The sequence below is a fragment of the Capronia epimyces genome (assembly GCF_000585565.1).
Source record: "Capronia epimyces CBS 606.96 chromosome Unknown aczIQ-supercont1.4, whole genome shotgun sequence".
Classification (NCBI taxonomy): domain Eukaryota; kingdom Fungi; phylum Ascomycota; class Eurotiomycetes; order Chaetothyriales; family Herpotrichiellaceae; genus Capronia; species Capronia epimyces.
This window is the reverse complement of record NW_006912907.1, coordinates 762528-777629: the sequence shown is the minus strand read 5'-3', so window position 1 is coordinate 777629 and position 15102 is coordinate 762528. Positions and strand designations below refer to the sequence as shown.

The window sequence follows — 15102 nt, the reverse complement described above, 5'->3', positions numbered from 1 at the left end:
CTCCGTACTCCGTACTCATAGTAGACATCCCTTGGTCAAGTGCAGGAGGCAATCTCAGTCTTAAGAGTATCATTTCCACATGGTCTAATGCAGGGAAGCCGACTGAGTCGGGCTTCGAATAGTAAGCTGCTAATCTGGGTATCATTGCTCTAACATCACAAGTCGCAGATGGTGACTATGTACAGTACACAAAAGCAGTGCAAGGGCGGCACCGAGCCCGCATCTCATCAAATCGTAATTCATATCCAACCGTAGCCGTGGGATGCTGCAGGGTAATATGCACTGTTTAGCTGGCTCAGAGTCGCCAGGTATTTGAAAGCAATCGGGTTCACTTCTGACTGCGTGCCAAAGGTGAGATGGCTGGCGATGGACTGGGAATTGTAGTTGGCCTCACCAGAGGAGTCGGGCGCATGTTCAAGTACGGCGTCCTGCTCAAAGGTTTCCTGCCCCTGGGCGGCTTCATCATCATCATCATCCCCCTCTTCTCCCTCTTCTCCGTCATCCTGCTCCATTGGCTCAAAAGACTCCTCCAACTTCAACGCCCTCCTCCCAGAAGAGAGCCCGGCGCAGAGAAAGGAAGAGGACTGAACTTCAGCAGGCGAGTCGTACAAGCCCATGCCAACTAATTCCTCCGCATCCTCGTTGTCACCGGTGTTGTCAAGCGACAAGGTGCCGAGATCCATGTTCGGCACCGGAAAAAAATCCGGTGAAGATGGTGCTGTCGGTACCTCCCCTAGCATCGCCCCTTGACTGAATTGCCATGGAGGCTGGGGAGAGGATGACTGGGGGAACATGCCGAAAGAGTAGGGTTGGACTTTGGGAGGATCTTGGCCTAGCCATGCCTGTTCACCAAAGTGTCGAGCTTCGTACGCCGGAACCACATCTGGGCCAGGCAGTTCTTCGAGAGGTGTATAAAGTTCTTCCATCTGGGGCTCGTTGATAGCCGGATAGGAGATGGGAGTGAAGAGTCCGTTGACTTGGGCGGTGGAAAAATTCCAGCCCGAGAAACCCTGATCACTGACTGAAGGGTCGAACACCATGTCATGCTCCTCGATGGATGTTGGATGCCAGCTGAGAGGCCGTGAGCGAGAGCTTTCCGAGCACTGCCATTGCTGAGAGTGGACGTTGGAACGGAGATGGTCAACAACGGATCTGGCTCGTGAGGAAATGGTAGCTGCTGTTGTGGTCTTTCTCCTTCCCAGGTCTCGCGGACTACCGTTGCGGCTATTAGATTTGACCACCTTGAGTGGTCGGGCAAAGTAGGATGAGACGCTGGCTGTGGCTGCTGGATTATATGGCACTTCCAGTGCATGGCCCCAGGTCTGTGAAGTGGCCATGCTGGTGGAATTGATGTGATGGAAGAGTGGGAAGATTCAGATGTGCTGGATGGGCGGTCAAGTCCATATCTAGAACCCCTTCAAGGAGTGAGAACAAAGGGTACGTATAAACGGCAAGATTGATTGATGCGTGCCGACCAAGGGGGAGAAGACGAAATTAGACTGGCACATCGATTGTGGCAAGGCACAGACAAGGCCATGGTTAGTGTATACAAGTGCAGTGGAACAGAGTTTTGGCCAGGTGGACAGCAAAGACCCAGAGCCAAGGTGAAGGCGTTTAACCTGGAAGCACGGTGGACAGTGGGCAGGTACCAGGCGGCAGGAGCCTTGATTGATCAATGCACGAATCACCGACTTGCCAAGTTGGGAATGAGATGGAGGCGAGCGGGCGAGATGCGTCAAACTGGAGGGTGGCGGTAGCGGTAACGGTAGCGGCAGCAGTAAATAGTAGTGTTGTATGTGGGAACTGGGGGGAATGCATCAAACTTTCCAGAGTGAAAGGTTTGCGACACGGGTAGCGGTAAGCAACCGTAGCGCGCATTTCCGTGAAGAACATGGGAAACAGGTCAGGCCAGGGTTGGTGGAATGCATGGCAGCAAGGGGAGCGTCAGAAAGGGCCGTGTGTGGTATGGGTTGTAGCAGAACAGGGTCGGATAGGACGGTAGGAGAGTTTGATTATTAGCCGACCGATCAGTCCAAGTGCTATCGATCTGGATTCACTGGTGACTGCAGCCTGGAACCAAGGCTGTCAAAGACTCCAAGGGTGAGGTGTCAATGGTCGCGAAAAGCGTGAATGTGTCAACAGGGTTGCTGTTTTAGCCTGAGGCGCCCCGAGGATCCATACCCGTCCATACCCATACCCATACCCATGAACAGGGTGTGCCACGTCCCAGGATGCCAACTGCATGGTCCATACTAGTATCCGTGTGGGTAGGTGGTGTAGACAGGACAAGGGTCACAGGGGTCAGCCAGCCGAAGACACGGTTCGCTCGTCGGCCGGGAGGAACAGCAGGGGGGAGGGGAAAGGCGGAGCCGATGCTCATGCTCTCAAGAGGCATTTTATCATTTAGGGAAGAAACCAAGAGAAACCCCGTCGCGGAAGGTGTTGGAAGGACGCGGTCAAAGCGGTGGTGGTGATGAACTGTGGCTCCTCCTCTTTCTTTTGGCCTGGCAAACTCAGCCGGAAGAAAGCCAGTGGATCCGGACCGCAGTTACAACTGTCAGAAATCGAAAGGTGGGCGCCGGGTGAGGCCGGTGCACAGAATGGAGTGCGGCTTAGCGGTTCCCAGAGGCGAGTCGCGATCAGGACGCATGTAATACTCCGTAGTAATGTATTACTCCATCCTCCGTATCCGTACGAGAATGAGGAAATGAGGAAAAAGAACAAGGAATCGGGTGGATCGTGGGTGTGTATGTGACACTGTGAGAGGCTGAGTCGAGAGACCGAGAGGCCATGCAAGAACAGAGCCCTGCATGGGTTGTCAGTGGGGAATGCGGAATGGAATGAATGCATACCTAGGAAAAAGGGCACCAGGACAGGACCCAGAGTTTAGAGGGATCTCGATTCTCACGAGTCCATGTAATAGAAATTAGCGACTTTGCTTGATCAGGAACTCGCACCGTAAAGAACTGGTCGGCAGAGGACTGGCGTCCCGACGAGACTCGATCAGGGGTGTGATCTCACCTAAGCCGGGAAGAGGAGACAGAGTCTTCGTACGAGCATCCGTACTAGATGGAAAGATGAAGAAATAATGGAAGCCTCAGAGTCAACCAGGCAGCAGCTGGTGCCATGTGGGGAGAGGGGTGCAACCAGGATCAGGGAGGGAGACGCTGACAGGGGATCATCGATATCATCATCCAGCCGATACGCAGTACGAGTGGCAGGGATGGCTCGGAGATACATACAAAAGGCGGAAATGAAAGTTGAAGCCTTGGGCACATTCAAGTGGGATGGTTTCAACGTCCCATGATGCACATACTACTAGGACCGGGGTTTAACATTCACGCTGTCTACCTACCTGCATGTTAGGTAGGCGAGTCCTAGAGCTACACCGTCCTACACCGCAGTGCTGACAGGACGGCATGGTCGACAGCAAAGACGGAGGGGCCTGAGGCGCAGGTCGAGCCCTTGCAGCTGCAACGAATCGACGCAGACTGTGATGGCGATGAGGAGGTGATCTCCTCATCCTGCCACTCTCGACGGTCAGTAGGTAGTGGTGCTAGCTACCTTAGGTACCTATTTACGTAGGTTACTACCTAGGTACCTACCTACCTTAAGGTAGTCTGTACGAGTAGTGTGCGGCGTCCAGTTGCACCCTTATTACTTCACCGGTGAATTGCAGATGTCCGCATACAGCGGGACATCTCAGCTACTAGTTCAGGTAGGTCGTACCTAGCACCTAGGGTTTTAGGGGATCCAGAGACCTAGGGACCCAGGGACAGAGTAGTAACGGGGTGGCCATCTTCATGCTAGGCGTCCTCGTTGTAAGCGAGACCAGCCTCCAAGACCACCGTGGCACCGCCAAAACACAAAACCCGCAGGCAACAACGCCCTCCAGTACCCGCTTGCTGCCCCTGCGTGGTGCCTGCGCCTGATGCCCCGAGCACCTACAGGCTACAGCACCCTACCTGACCTTAGGGATGTAGGGAGGACTCAGTACTAACACTTAGTGTGGCATGCCCAAGGCACCGTAAACCATCGAGCAGGGTTAGAAATGATCCCTGTGTCCACTCGCCACGCTGGCCATACTGCGCTATGATTGTTTCTTCTCCTGTGCTTTCCTGTCCTTGTCCTGCTTATAGCCAACCGTTAACCTATCACAGTATGCTAGACACAAGCCAGACCGTCACATCATCAGACTATGTGTATCCCTTGCACTCCTTTCCATCCCGCTACGAGACCGACAAACCCGACCGCCACGAATCCATACCGCGTCACCTCTGTCCAACCGCTGCATACAGCCTTTCACTCCGTAACGCTTTGTTCCCACTTAGCACGCCGCCCCAAAGGGATCCTCTGCCTCTACGAATACCTCGGGCCTCACCACCTGTGACGGGTTTAACTACTGACCGTCTCAACCCACTCTCATTTGCAGCCTCCTCAGCCCGATTTGCCGCACCCTTCGCCTGTCAATCTTGAAAATAACTGGGCTCTCACTGCCAATCCATCACGGGGCCGCAATCACAACTGCCATGCGAGACACAAGTGTATGGGAGACAAGAACTTGATCAACCTAGCACGACCATCCCCGAGTCGTGGCACAATGATGCATGCAGGTGTTGGCAGAGGCCTGACATCTTGTCTAGCGACCAACCACAGAAACTCAGCTACGGCGCTGCCTCCTACGGGGCTGATTTAGCTTCACAGTGATCAGGAGGCCGAGTTGGTTTTCACAGTAGGCCACAACTGCTAAGAGAGCCATGTTTCGTGAAATTCATGGTCTGGATCATCCGCCTAGAAAGGACCTGTTGTCTATTATTGAATAACAGAACTTGTGGCTTATAGGCTGAGATGCAGCTCCACCCCTTGCCTACCAGGTTTTATCTCGTTCCCATGGTTAAGAGCGCTCACTTGACGCCCGTTGAGCAGACCCGATGGGTGATTATTGAAGACAACATTCCCGGACCCGTCTCAGCAGTAGGGGGTCATATGTATGCAATAGTATCATGTACGGATATCTTGCGTGCGGACTGAACGCTTACAGAGTCCTGGCGCGTCGACTCGGCGGTAAGTAAAATCATGAGAACCATCGGGGCAGTGGGTGCAGCTGGGCTGAACGAACCCACACCCGTGGACGTTGATCATCTCGGAGCGTGCATGACCAGACGCTGGATGCAGGACTGTCTGCACCACAACGTACTATTATTCGCGTCGTCAGTCGATCCTGGCGTCACCAACCCGCTTGACCATAGCAGGGCAGGGGAGCAAGCAGCCTCTTATTAACCCGGGCATCCGAACCGCCACGACCAACCAAAGCATGCCGGCTTACTGAACCTGAGACTTCCAATCCTAGGGGGTGGGGTGTCGCACAATAACTTGAGGACAGCTCAGGAAATCACACTGATGGGCTAGCCACCTGTGACAGGGCCGGCGCCCTCCCCATCAGTCTCAGGGTGAGGCGCAGAGTAGGCCGTGCGCCTCGATATCAGAGATCCACCTGGGTAGCCATGCCCATGGTCCGGGCTACGGTGCAGCTCCACAGACCACGTTGTGGTGGAAGATATTTCTCCAAGGCGCTGAGACGCTCGTCCTCCGCCTGATGGTGAAATGGAAGAGCGGCTCCAGCATTGGCAAAACCGCTTGCAGCGACCAAACCTCAACTATGTTGAAATCCACAGCATTCTCACATTCTCAAGGACAAGACGCCCCTTTGGGGTTGCTTGCCTTCAACTATCTGTACAGTACCAGCCCAGCCGGCAGCCGACCCCAGCTTTGGGCAACGGCGGTGTGGGTCTAGACCTGAGGGAACTACGGTACATACCTACGCAAAGCATCGCATGGATCGGCTTTTGGTGACATCCAAGTGGATCTAGCATTGCCCCAATCGATGCTTGAAGTCGCGCAAGGAAGCCCTAGTGCTGCATGGTTCCATGACTCCTTTTTCTTTTATCTGATCCCGCTCTAGGTGCCCCTTGTTGCGCAAAACCCCTCCGAGGGACGCAGTGGTCAAGCCGGTGCCTTGACCACTGATGGCCACGCGCTAATGTCTTCGCAAAAATTCCCGGTGCGCATGACTAGGGTCGGATGTCTGTCTTCATCCTTTGTGACAAGACTCGCTTGTCATTTCTTACCATCGTACGGATACTAAGGTGCTGGCTCGTCGGTGTCTCAGCATCTAAGGATCCATCTCGGTTAACACCCCAGGCTGCCGTCGGTCTTGCATGGCCTCTTGGTAAAGGTCGACTCTATTCGCTACTACGTACAAGCTCAAGCCATCTCTACGCAGATGGCCTCGCTATCCACCTCGGGTCTCACATCTCCTACAAATACATTGTCCTGTTGTGGTGCCACTTGCCAGTGTTTCGGATGTCTTTCCTGGCAACAGTCGGCTTGCGCCCTAGTCTTAGCCTGTCAAGGGAAATAGTCTCCAATTCGAATTCATCACCTAGCGAGACCGAGATTCTTCAGGATCTTATCACCGCCGCCCAACGGCGATAAGATCGGTGTTCAGAGAACAGACGCGGAGGTTACCTGGACCGGAGCTCCTTACCACGAACCAGGATACGGAGTACGGAGTACGTACTTGCAAAAGTATGGTATGTATATCCATACTCCGTACTACCTCTCTAGGCCCACCAGGTGATTTTATTGTGTGCTGTTCTCGCCCGTTCTAGCCCCGTTGGCAGCTACTAGCTGGGCATCTCTTTGTCGATCAGCAGCAACATCGCTTAGCGTTCATCGTACGAGTACGAGTAAGGGAAGACATTCACAACCCAGCCTAGCAGGCATTTGATCGACACGGACGGGAGGGAGTTCATGCGGGAAACGCACCATGCATCAGACAGCATGACGCCTTGCACGTTTCAATTGACGGTTCCGTCGGCCGCCGATGCCCTTGCTGTCGCTCCCGGACCTATTATCACTTTCGACAAGTCTTACTCAGAACAGCTTATTTTGTCTGACTTCCTCAGAAGACCGAGCAGTCATGCAGCTGTTGGCGTTACACGTTATGACAGCTTTGGCCAATGCAATGTGACGAGGCAGACTTCCATGATGTGTGAACCTTCGGCATGCTGTTACTACTTGCGCACAGGCCGAGAAAGAGAAACGCACGGCACCTGCAAGGGGCGTGCAATGAATGACCGTCGCGAGCTGACCGAGATGCGCGTGGGAGAGTAGATCCGACCCCTCCTAAGTACGAAGAACCTATCACAGCTGCTCATCTCGTAGGATCTTCGTCTCTCACCCACGGCATTCAGGCATCATCCATGGGGCTTGTCTGCGCAGTGAGAGTTTCCGTCGACCTGGACAAAAGCCGTGAGGTTGCATTGCAATATGCCGGGGCGGTTCCCTTGACCTCCAGTCCACTTGTTCAACTGCACCCGGCTACAGGCTCTCCATGCTTTTTGGTGAAGAGGGCAACCGCGAGTAAGAAAGAGTACGAGTAATTAGTCAGGATATACTGGATATACTGGATCCCGTGACTACGACGTCCCACCTCCACATCCCGAGTACTCCGGACTGCTTCCTACTGCCTCTCCCTCGATGGTACATACTCATCTACCATATCCAACTCATAATCAAAGTACGGAGTACATTACGGGCGGTAGGACGCCCTCTCTCCTGTCCCACCCTTACGAGTCCTCCCTCTTGCTTCCGCTATTTCTAGAAATCCGAGGCTTCTGGAATCCAACAGGCACCACACCGGCTTCATACATCATGGCAACAGAGTCGAGTCAGGCTCCGGTTGTCGAGGACGCAATCGAGTCGGTTGAACTGCCAGCCGCTTCCGTACCGCTACCTCCTACCGTTGCGACTTCGACAATGACAATGACAGTACCCCCAATGCTACTTGAGCCTGTCCCGCGGCGGAGCACATTCAGGACGTTGACAGTGATGATCGCTCTTTTTGTGAGTGTCAAATGACTTCATTTGCTGATCAGATCAATACCACCGATACTATTACCACTGGATCATCTGGTCTCGTGTGCCCTCGTTTCTTTGCTGGACGCCCAGGGTGTTGCCCAACCCATCCCTGTGGAAGTCAGCACGACAGCTTGCACGGGCGAAGGCCGGCCCAAGATCAATGCTCAGCCAGATACTGACTCTTATGACCTACCGTCTAGTCCGCCGAGTTCATTGCCGCTCTGAACACGACCATCGTAGCCACTGCAATCCCCACGATATGCTCCGACCTCCAATCGGCATCTGGCTACTCCTGGATCGGTGCCTCCTATGTCATTGCCACGACCGCTGTCGGCCCAATCTGGGCCAAACTGTCCGACATATGGGGCCGCAAGCCTATCCTGCTGCTGACCGTGGCTCTGTATTTTGCCAGCTCCATCATATGCGCGGCCTCGAGCAGCATGGGCATGCTCATCGTGGGTCGGACTCTCCAGGGCGTGTCCGGCGGCGGTCTGGGTTCTCTGATCAATATTGTCGTATCTGATTTGTATAGTATGAGGTTCGCATCACATTACCTGCCTGTCCATTCATTGATCGGTCTCGTCTCATTCATTGATGCTTTCTCCCAGGACTCGTCCTCTCTTTCTCGGCCTTCTTCAAGTCACCTGGGCTGTCGCCGGGGGCCTTGGCCCAGTGCTCGGCGGTGCCTTCACCCAGCTTCTGTCGTGGAGATGGATTTTCTGGATCAATCTTCCAGTCGCTGGGGTCGCGTTCTGCCTATTACTCCTTTTCCTAGACGTGCATGATCCCAAGACCAAGTTCGCCCAGGGCATGAGGGCCATCGATTGGGCCGGGAGCGTTTCCATCATAGGCCTCATGGTCATGGTGCTACTCGGTCTGAACTTTGGAGGTACCGTGTACCCGTGGGACTCTCCGAAGGTCATCTGCCTTGTCGTGGTTGGTGCTTTGATGGCCATTGTGTTTCTCTTCAACGAGGGTCGACTGGCACGCCACCCCATCATGCCCCTTGGCCTGTTCCGCCACAAGTCGAATGCCGCATGCCTTGCTCTCGGCTTCACACAACATTTTGTACGTTTTGATGGTCCCATGAATGAATGCATGATTGACTGATTGGATGAATGATTGATTGATTGCATGATTGATTGGCTTGTACTGACCTCAACCCCGGCGGCCCAGGTCCTCAACATGGCAGAGTACTACCTCCCACTCTACTTCCAGTCGGCCAAGGAAGCGTCGCCTCTCCGATCGGGAGTGCTTCTGCTTCCACTGATCGTGCTCACAGCACTCACGGCGGCGGCGGCGGGGATCCTGATCCACCAGCTCGGTCGATACGTCGAGCTGATCTGGCTCGGCATGACTCTGCTGACGTTCGGCAACGGCCTGTACGTATGGCTCGACGCCACCTCGTCCCTGGGTTCAATCGTTGCCTTTGAGATCATTGCTGGCCTGGGCACCGGTCTTCTCTTCGACCCGCCCCTGATCGGCCTTCAAGCGCTGGTCTCGCAAGACGACACGGCCACCGCCACCGCCACTCTCGGCTTCATGCGCGGCATCGGCGTGTCTCTGTCCATCGTCATCGGCGGCGTCATCTTCCAGAACGGAATGCACCTGCGGAGCTCGACTTTGCGCCACCACGGACTGCCGGCCGATCTGGTCCAGCAGCTGTCGGGCCCCGACGCCGCCACCAACATCGATCTCATTGCCACCGTCTCCGACCCGGCCCAGCGCCTGGCTGTCGAGCAGGCCTTCGCCTGGAGCCTGCGGAATCTCTGGATCCTGTCGACCTGCATCGCAGCGTGTGGTCTGCTTGCCAGTGCGCTCGTCACCAAGAAAGAACTGACCAAGGAGCACACCGAGACGAGGACCGGCATTGCAGAAAAGACGGAGAGCATGGTCATTGTGCAGGACGGTCGAGGTCGGGATGCTGCACATGCACGTCCTGCTGTTGGCAACGAACACGAACACAACCACGAATACGAACGCGATGGCGAACACAACCACGAACTCGAACACGTCGCCGCTTAAGAAGTCGATGCCATGCTATGCATGCCTACTCCTTATAAAATACCCCTCTCTCCACCAGTGAGATCGTGGCTCCGCCAGGTGTAGGTGGCGCGAAATGGAAATGTTTGAGAGGTACTCCAGTCTCCAGACTCCAGTCTCCAGATTACAGTCTATTACTTGCTTGGTCAAGGGGACAAAACCCTTCCCTGCCCTGCCTTGCCATCTTGAGGAGGAAAAGGACCGCCCAAGAAACTGGAATGGTATGTTCTACGACTAGTAGAATAGGAATGTCGAGGGCTTCTGCCTCTCCGCCGAGGAGGAGCAGGAGCAGACGCTGGAGAAACGACGTGAGTGCACAGTCGACGGACCATCGTCGTCTCGAGCTAGAGAGATTCGACGGACCATCGTCGTCTCTAGCTAGCACCTATAGAGAGATTCAACACAATATATATGTTTTTAGAGAGAGAGTTTCGACGCGTAATATATGTCTCTACCTAGCTAGAGAGATTCGACACAATATATAAAGAGAATCAACCAGCTCCTTTGGATTGGGTCCTACAGTAGGTCGCACCAGGCGTCGTAACTACATCTACATAGTAATAGTAACATGGTAAGTCCCAATTCGGGCTCATGTCCCAGTTCCAGTTCCAGTTGCCAGTCTAGTCACATTGATTTTCTTGATTTGATCTGATCTGTGGCTATTATGACCTTGTTGTTAAACGTTGAACTATATGATATATGATATATGTGGTTGAGTGGCTATTGTGGCCTGCTTCACTTATCTACGTCGAACCTTGCTTTTTGTCAACTGGCGTGCTACTCCTTCGAGTCTGGCGTGTGCCCTTGATGGGACTGGAGCCATCAAGTCGACTCGACGTCTCACCAACGCCGCCTCTAACTAAGTCAACGACATGTGCCGTTCCATGTCGGCTATCGAGTCTCTGCCGACAGGGTTGCGCTGGCTGGCACAAAGTGTGAAATGCGCATCCCTCGCTGATCATACACCTTCTTGAATACACATCCCTCGCTGGATCGTATACCTTCTTAGGGCGAACACTACTTTCTTTCACTTATCTCCCTCCTTTCCAACTTTGCTCAACTTGCATTCTTCAACTCGCGCAACTGGGCCATAACTTCACTGGGGTCTGTCTTGCCGGTGACCTTCTTGATGTCGTCGGTATGCACGCGCATGAAAGCATTATGTTGCTTCTCCTGGCCGATGGTGAACTTGCCCTGGGTCTCGTGGTTCTCGTCGGCAAAGCGCTCGAGCTTCTGGACCGCCTCGTTTGCGGGATCGACCTTCTTCAGGAACTTGACGTTCGACTTGGTGTACTCGTGGCCCGGGTAGACCTTGGTGTCGTCCGGCAGGGCGGCTAGAATCTCATTGAGTGCGACGTGCATCTCGGCGCCGTTGCCCTCGAAGAACTTGCCACACCCGCCGATAAACAGCGTATCGCCCGTAAACACCGCCCGCTCTCCCGTGCTCTTGTCCTCCATGTAATAGCAAATACTGTCCTGTGTGTGGCACGGCGTGTGCAGCGCCGTCACTTGGATGTTCTTACCGATGGTGAACGTCGAGCCGTGCGCCGGCGTCTTTGTAACCGCTTCACAATCTCGCCCGCCGATGACGGGGACCGGTGACGACAGCGATTGCAGGATCTTCTTGTTCCCGCCTGCGTGGTCCCAGTGGTGGTGAGTGTTGACGATCGCCGTGAGGTTCAGCTTCTGGGATTGTTCCGACAGTACGGGCGTGACTCTGAATGCATCCGAAGGGGTTACGTTAGCTGTGTCTGTGAATGGTATCGTGGGTGTCATGCTATGGCTATGGGGCCGTTGCTGTGTCGTTCACATACTCAGGAGGATTCGCTGGGTCAATGATCACCGCATCTTTGGTCTCGTCGTCGCTCACTAGGTACGCATAGTTGTTGGACGAACCAACCCCTACGGCAGTGACTGTTAGCTTTCCTCGTTGCTCTATTCCGTTCCGTATTGTTGCATGTTAAGCTAGATTTCTCGGGACATGGTCTTTTTTGTTGTTGTATGTTCAGCTAGGCTTGTCGGACATGGTCTTCTTGCTTCTCTTTTCTTAGATCTCCGTCTCTCCTTCGGGCCAGGGAGACAGCCCACGAGCATTCAAGCTCCGTCCGAGAGCAACAGCTTTTAGAGAGACGTACACAGGGGAATGCTCAGAATATGCATCTTTCTCAATGGCTGCTGTGCCAATCCCGATAGCGACCCAGAGGTAACACCGACTCGGCTTCCGTGAAGCTGCGGGGTATTCGCAGGACGAATGAAGGATGCGAATGCGGTACTGGTGGACAGGATCGGTCGGATGAGGCGTGAAGTGAGCATGAATGACGGGCCTGGAGGGATAGGCTATCTCGGGGATACACCAGGTCAAAGCATGAATCTTGAAATAATAGGCGACGATTGTGCAATAGTAGTAGTACAGTACAGAGTAATAAGTGCAGGTGTGCTAAGCACGTCTTGCGTATGAGATCATATGGAGTGTAGATAATGTTAGGTAGTACGTACTCCGTAGATACTAGATAGTGTTAGGTATGGACTGTCCCAGTTAGGTGCCAGTGTACCCCATGCGAGCGCTCGGCTAGGTACAACTGTAGGTGACCTCCGCCTCCTTGGCCTAGGGCTCTAGGCTCCTGCTCCTCAAACACAACGGTAACCACACCTCTGTGTTGCCACGACATGTCCGCCTCTTTCGCAGACACTTTTAGGACTCCATCAGGCAAAAGGAGATCAAGGCCATCTTTTATTTTTCTCGAGGTCTGGCTTGCTGCACTCTCCCATCCACATCAACGTCGCTGGCGCCAACCGATGGCTGACAACAAACCCGGGCACCCCAGGCGAGCACCCTGAGACGCCGCGTATCTCACAATGGGAATCATGGCTTCACAAGAAAGTCATGCTGACGCCTCCCCGGTCGGAGGCTCACCAAGTCACGGAGGACTGTGTCTTCCGTCTACCGAGTGAAGCAAGCGTAAGGAGGCACCAGGAGACACCAACATCACAGACAGAGGATGCTGCTGAGGTCGGCTTCCAATGGCGTTCACATTCATCAAATGAGGGTTGAAAACATCCTCAATTTACCCCGACTCTCTCTAGATCAAGACTCTATGGTCCCATAGTCATGATGATGGCTCCGTCGACTCATGCTCAAATGCCCGCTTTCGCTCAACAGTCTTTGGCTTTGAGCCATGTCAACCACTCTATCCTTTCCGGCCATGTTGGGGATCCAGCCTCTCATCCACCCATTGACTCTTTCCCAATGACTGTACCCGTGGCCATCTCTGACCTTCACAATGCGGTCCTCTCTTTCTCCGTACATCATAAATTGGATTCCCATCAACGCATCCATACTCAGACAGCCCGCAGCGCCGAGGAAGAAGGGAGCCGCTCGAGCCACCCAGGCCCATCTCTGCGACCCCTCCGAATCAACCCAACCGTGGTGACCATAGGGACCGTAGTCCTCCCAAGCGTTTGGATTGGCGAGTAGCGACGTGGAATAAAAGAAATTGCCGCAGAAGGCGGCAAAAAACAACAGCGGCGAGAGGCCAGCAGTGGACTGGCGCCGCCAGTTCTTGTATAGTTGAGGCAGTCGAGATCCGAGATATAACAACGTCGAACACCACGACAGGATCGTCCCGGCTATCTCAAGCGGGGTATCGACCCGAAGAAGATGAATTCCGTGCCGGTAATGATCTGCGGGAAAGGGTATAGGGGCCGCTGCGACATTTGACGCCAGAGAAGACAGTGTTGCTGCGTACATGAATGTGCGTGGAGAAGGGGATGGCATCCAGCTGGCGCCCGCCTTATTGTCGTACGATAGGTCGCGAAGTGGCTTCCCATCCTTCTCTCCATAGTGCACTAGCGTAAAATGAGGTGCTTCGACGTCCCTAGGATTGGCCGATTTGTTGGGACTGTCGTCTGAATCACTCACGTGCGCTTCCTCACCAGCGAAAGTCGAGTTGATGGGAGACAGACCATTGATAATGGCACTATCTGTGTCATCAAACTCGCTGCTGCCGCTTGAGTGCAGGCTTTCGGCATAGATACATCTCGTGCAGTAAGTGTACCAGAAATATTGAACGACAAGGCATACATCAACGAAGACATAGTAGCTCGCAATAATAACTTGCCACGCAGCCTGTTTTGTGAACAGTGCGCCCAACAGGTTGGTCAAGTCACCGAGCAGCCACTCCGCCAAAAAGAATATGGACAATCCCGCGGTGGACTTGATATGATAATTTTTGAAAATCTGCGGCAGCTGCGCAAACAGCCATGATATGATTGACAGAGTCCCCAACAGTGTCGACAGAGCAGCCAGAGGGGTGGGTATGCATATCCCAAAGTACGCAGAGACTTTGGCGAGTATTGGGTAGGTCGGAGAACAGTGATCTGGAAGGCGTGGCGTCGATAGGAATGCCAGATACGACAAAGTCATGATGTGCTGAATCGAAAAGACCCGGCTCGAACGTTGCGAGGCGCTACTCCAGACGTTGTGTTCGTATCATCTCTTGTCGGCTTTGTCGGGAGATCGAACCAAGCAGAGGAAGGTTCCTATGACTCACGCGCTCAACTCCCAGCCAACGTGAGTCGTCTGACTTCCAGGCAATCGGAATGCAAAGACCCAAAGAAGGGTTTGAGATGCCGTGGGCGCGGGCGGCCGAAGGGTATCTCGGAGTGAACGGGGATGAAGGATGTTGGCTGAGAGAGAGGCGGTCTATAAGCTCGTGAGCTCGCTGAGGAAGGATATAGGAAACGGCCAAACACGACAAAAAGAAAGATGCGATCTATAGCAGTAAACACAGCAGCAGGTAATGCAGATTGGGGGTGGGAGGAAAGAGTGGGAGGTGATCACAAGTGTTGTCCGCGTCCCTCGAACAGAGAAGACCCAGATAAGGCAGTCACATCCCCCTCCATCGCGGCGAGATTGGGGAGGTCGGCCACCGATCCGACCCCATCCACGACGGATGATTCGGGCGCGGACGATGGGACGAGCCGAGGATTGGATGCGTATTATGTGCAGGTGACACTGCAGAATGACTTATCGGTACTGGGGAATTGGTCAGACGCAGGCCAGCAGCACCAGCAGGAGAAGTATTGGTTGCAGGAGAGCGCTCGTGTGGAGGGAGAGATAGCTGGTGGCTGCAGCCT

General features: G+C 54.0%; 4 protein-coding genes across 4 annotated transcripts; 1 reads left to right on the top strand and 3 right to left on the bottom strand.

Annotated features, from left to right (window-relative positions):
- Nucleotides 1-239: 239 nt before the first annotated feature.
- A1O3_04899 (uncharacterized protein) lies at nucleotides 240-1337 on the bottom strand (the record flags this gene model as incomplete). The annotated part of the gene is made up of 1 exon (XM_007735027.1): nucleotides 240-1337. One exon carries the CDS (start codon nucleotides 1335-1337, stop codon nucleotides 240-242), a length of 1098 nt encoding a protein of 365 aa, XP_007733217.1.
- A 6505-nt stretch (nucleotides 1338-7842) lies between these two features.
- Nucleotides 7843-9948, top strand: A1O3_04898 (uncharacterized protein; the record flags this gene model as incomplete). Its single annotated transcript, XM_007735026.1, has 4 exons — nucleotides 7843-7908; nucleotides 8124-8461; nucleotides 8532-8991; nucleotides 9100-9948. 4 exons carry the CDS (start codon nucleotides 7843-7845, stop codon nucleotides 9946-9948), a joined length of 1713 nt encoding a protein of 570 aa, XP_007733216.1.
- A 1074-nt stretch (nucleotides 9949-11022) lies between these two features.
- On the bottom strand, nucleotides 11023-11742 carry A1O3_04897 (hydroxyacylglutathione hydrolase; the record flags this gene model as incomplete). The annotated part of the gene is made up of 1 exon (XM_007735025.1): nucleotides 11023-11742. One exon carries the CDS (start codon nucleotides 11740-11742, stop codon nucleotides 11023-11025), a length of 720 nt encoding a protein of 239 aa, XP_007733215.1.
- A 1309-nt stretch (nucleotides 11743-13051) lies between these two features.
- Nucleotides 13052-14389, bottom strand: A1O3_04896 (uncharacterized protein; the record flags this gene model as incomplete). Its single annotated transcript, XM_007735024.1, has 1 exon — nucleotides 13052-14389. The coding sequence occupies one exon, from the start codon at nucleotides 14387-14389 to the stop codon at nucleotides 13052-13054; it is 1338 nt and encodes a 445-aa protein (XP_007733214.1).
- Nucleotides 14390-15102: the final 713 nt, after the last annotated feature.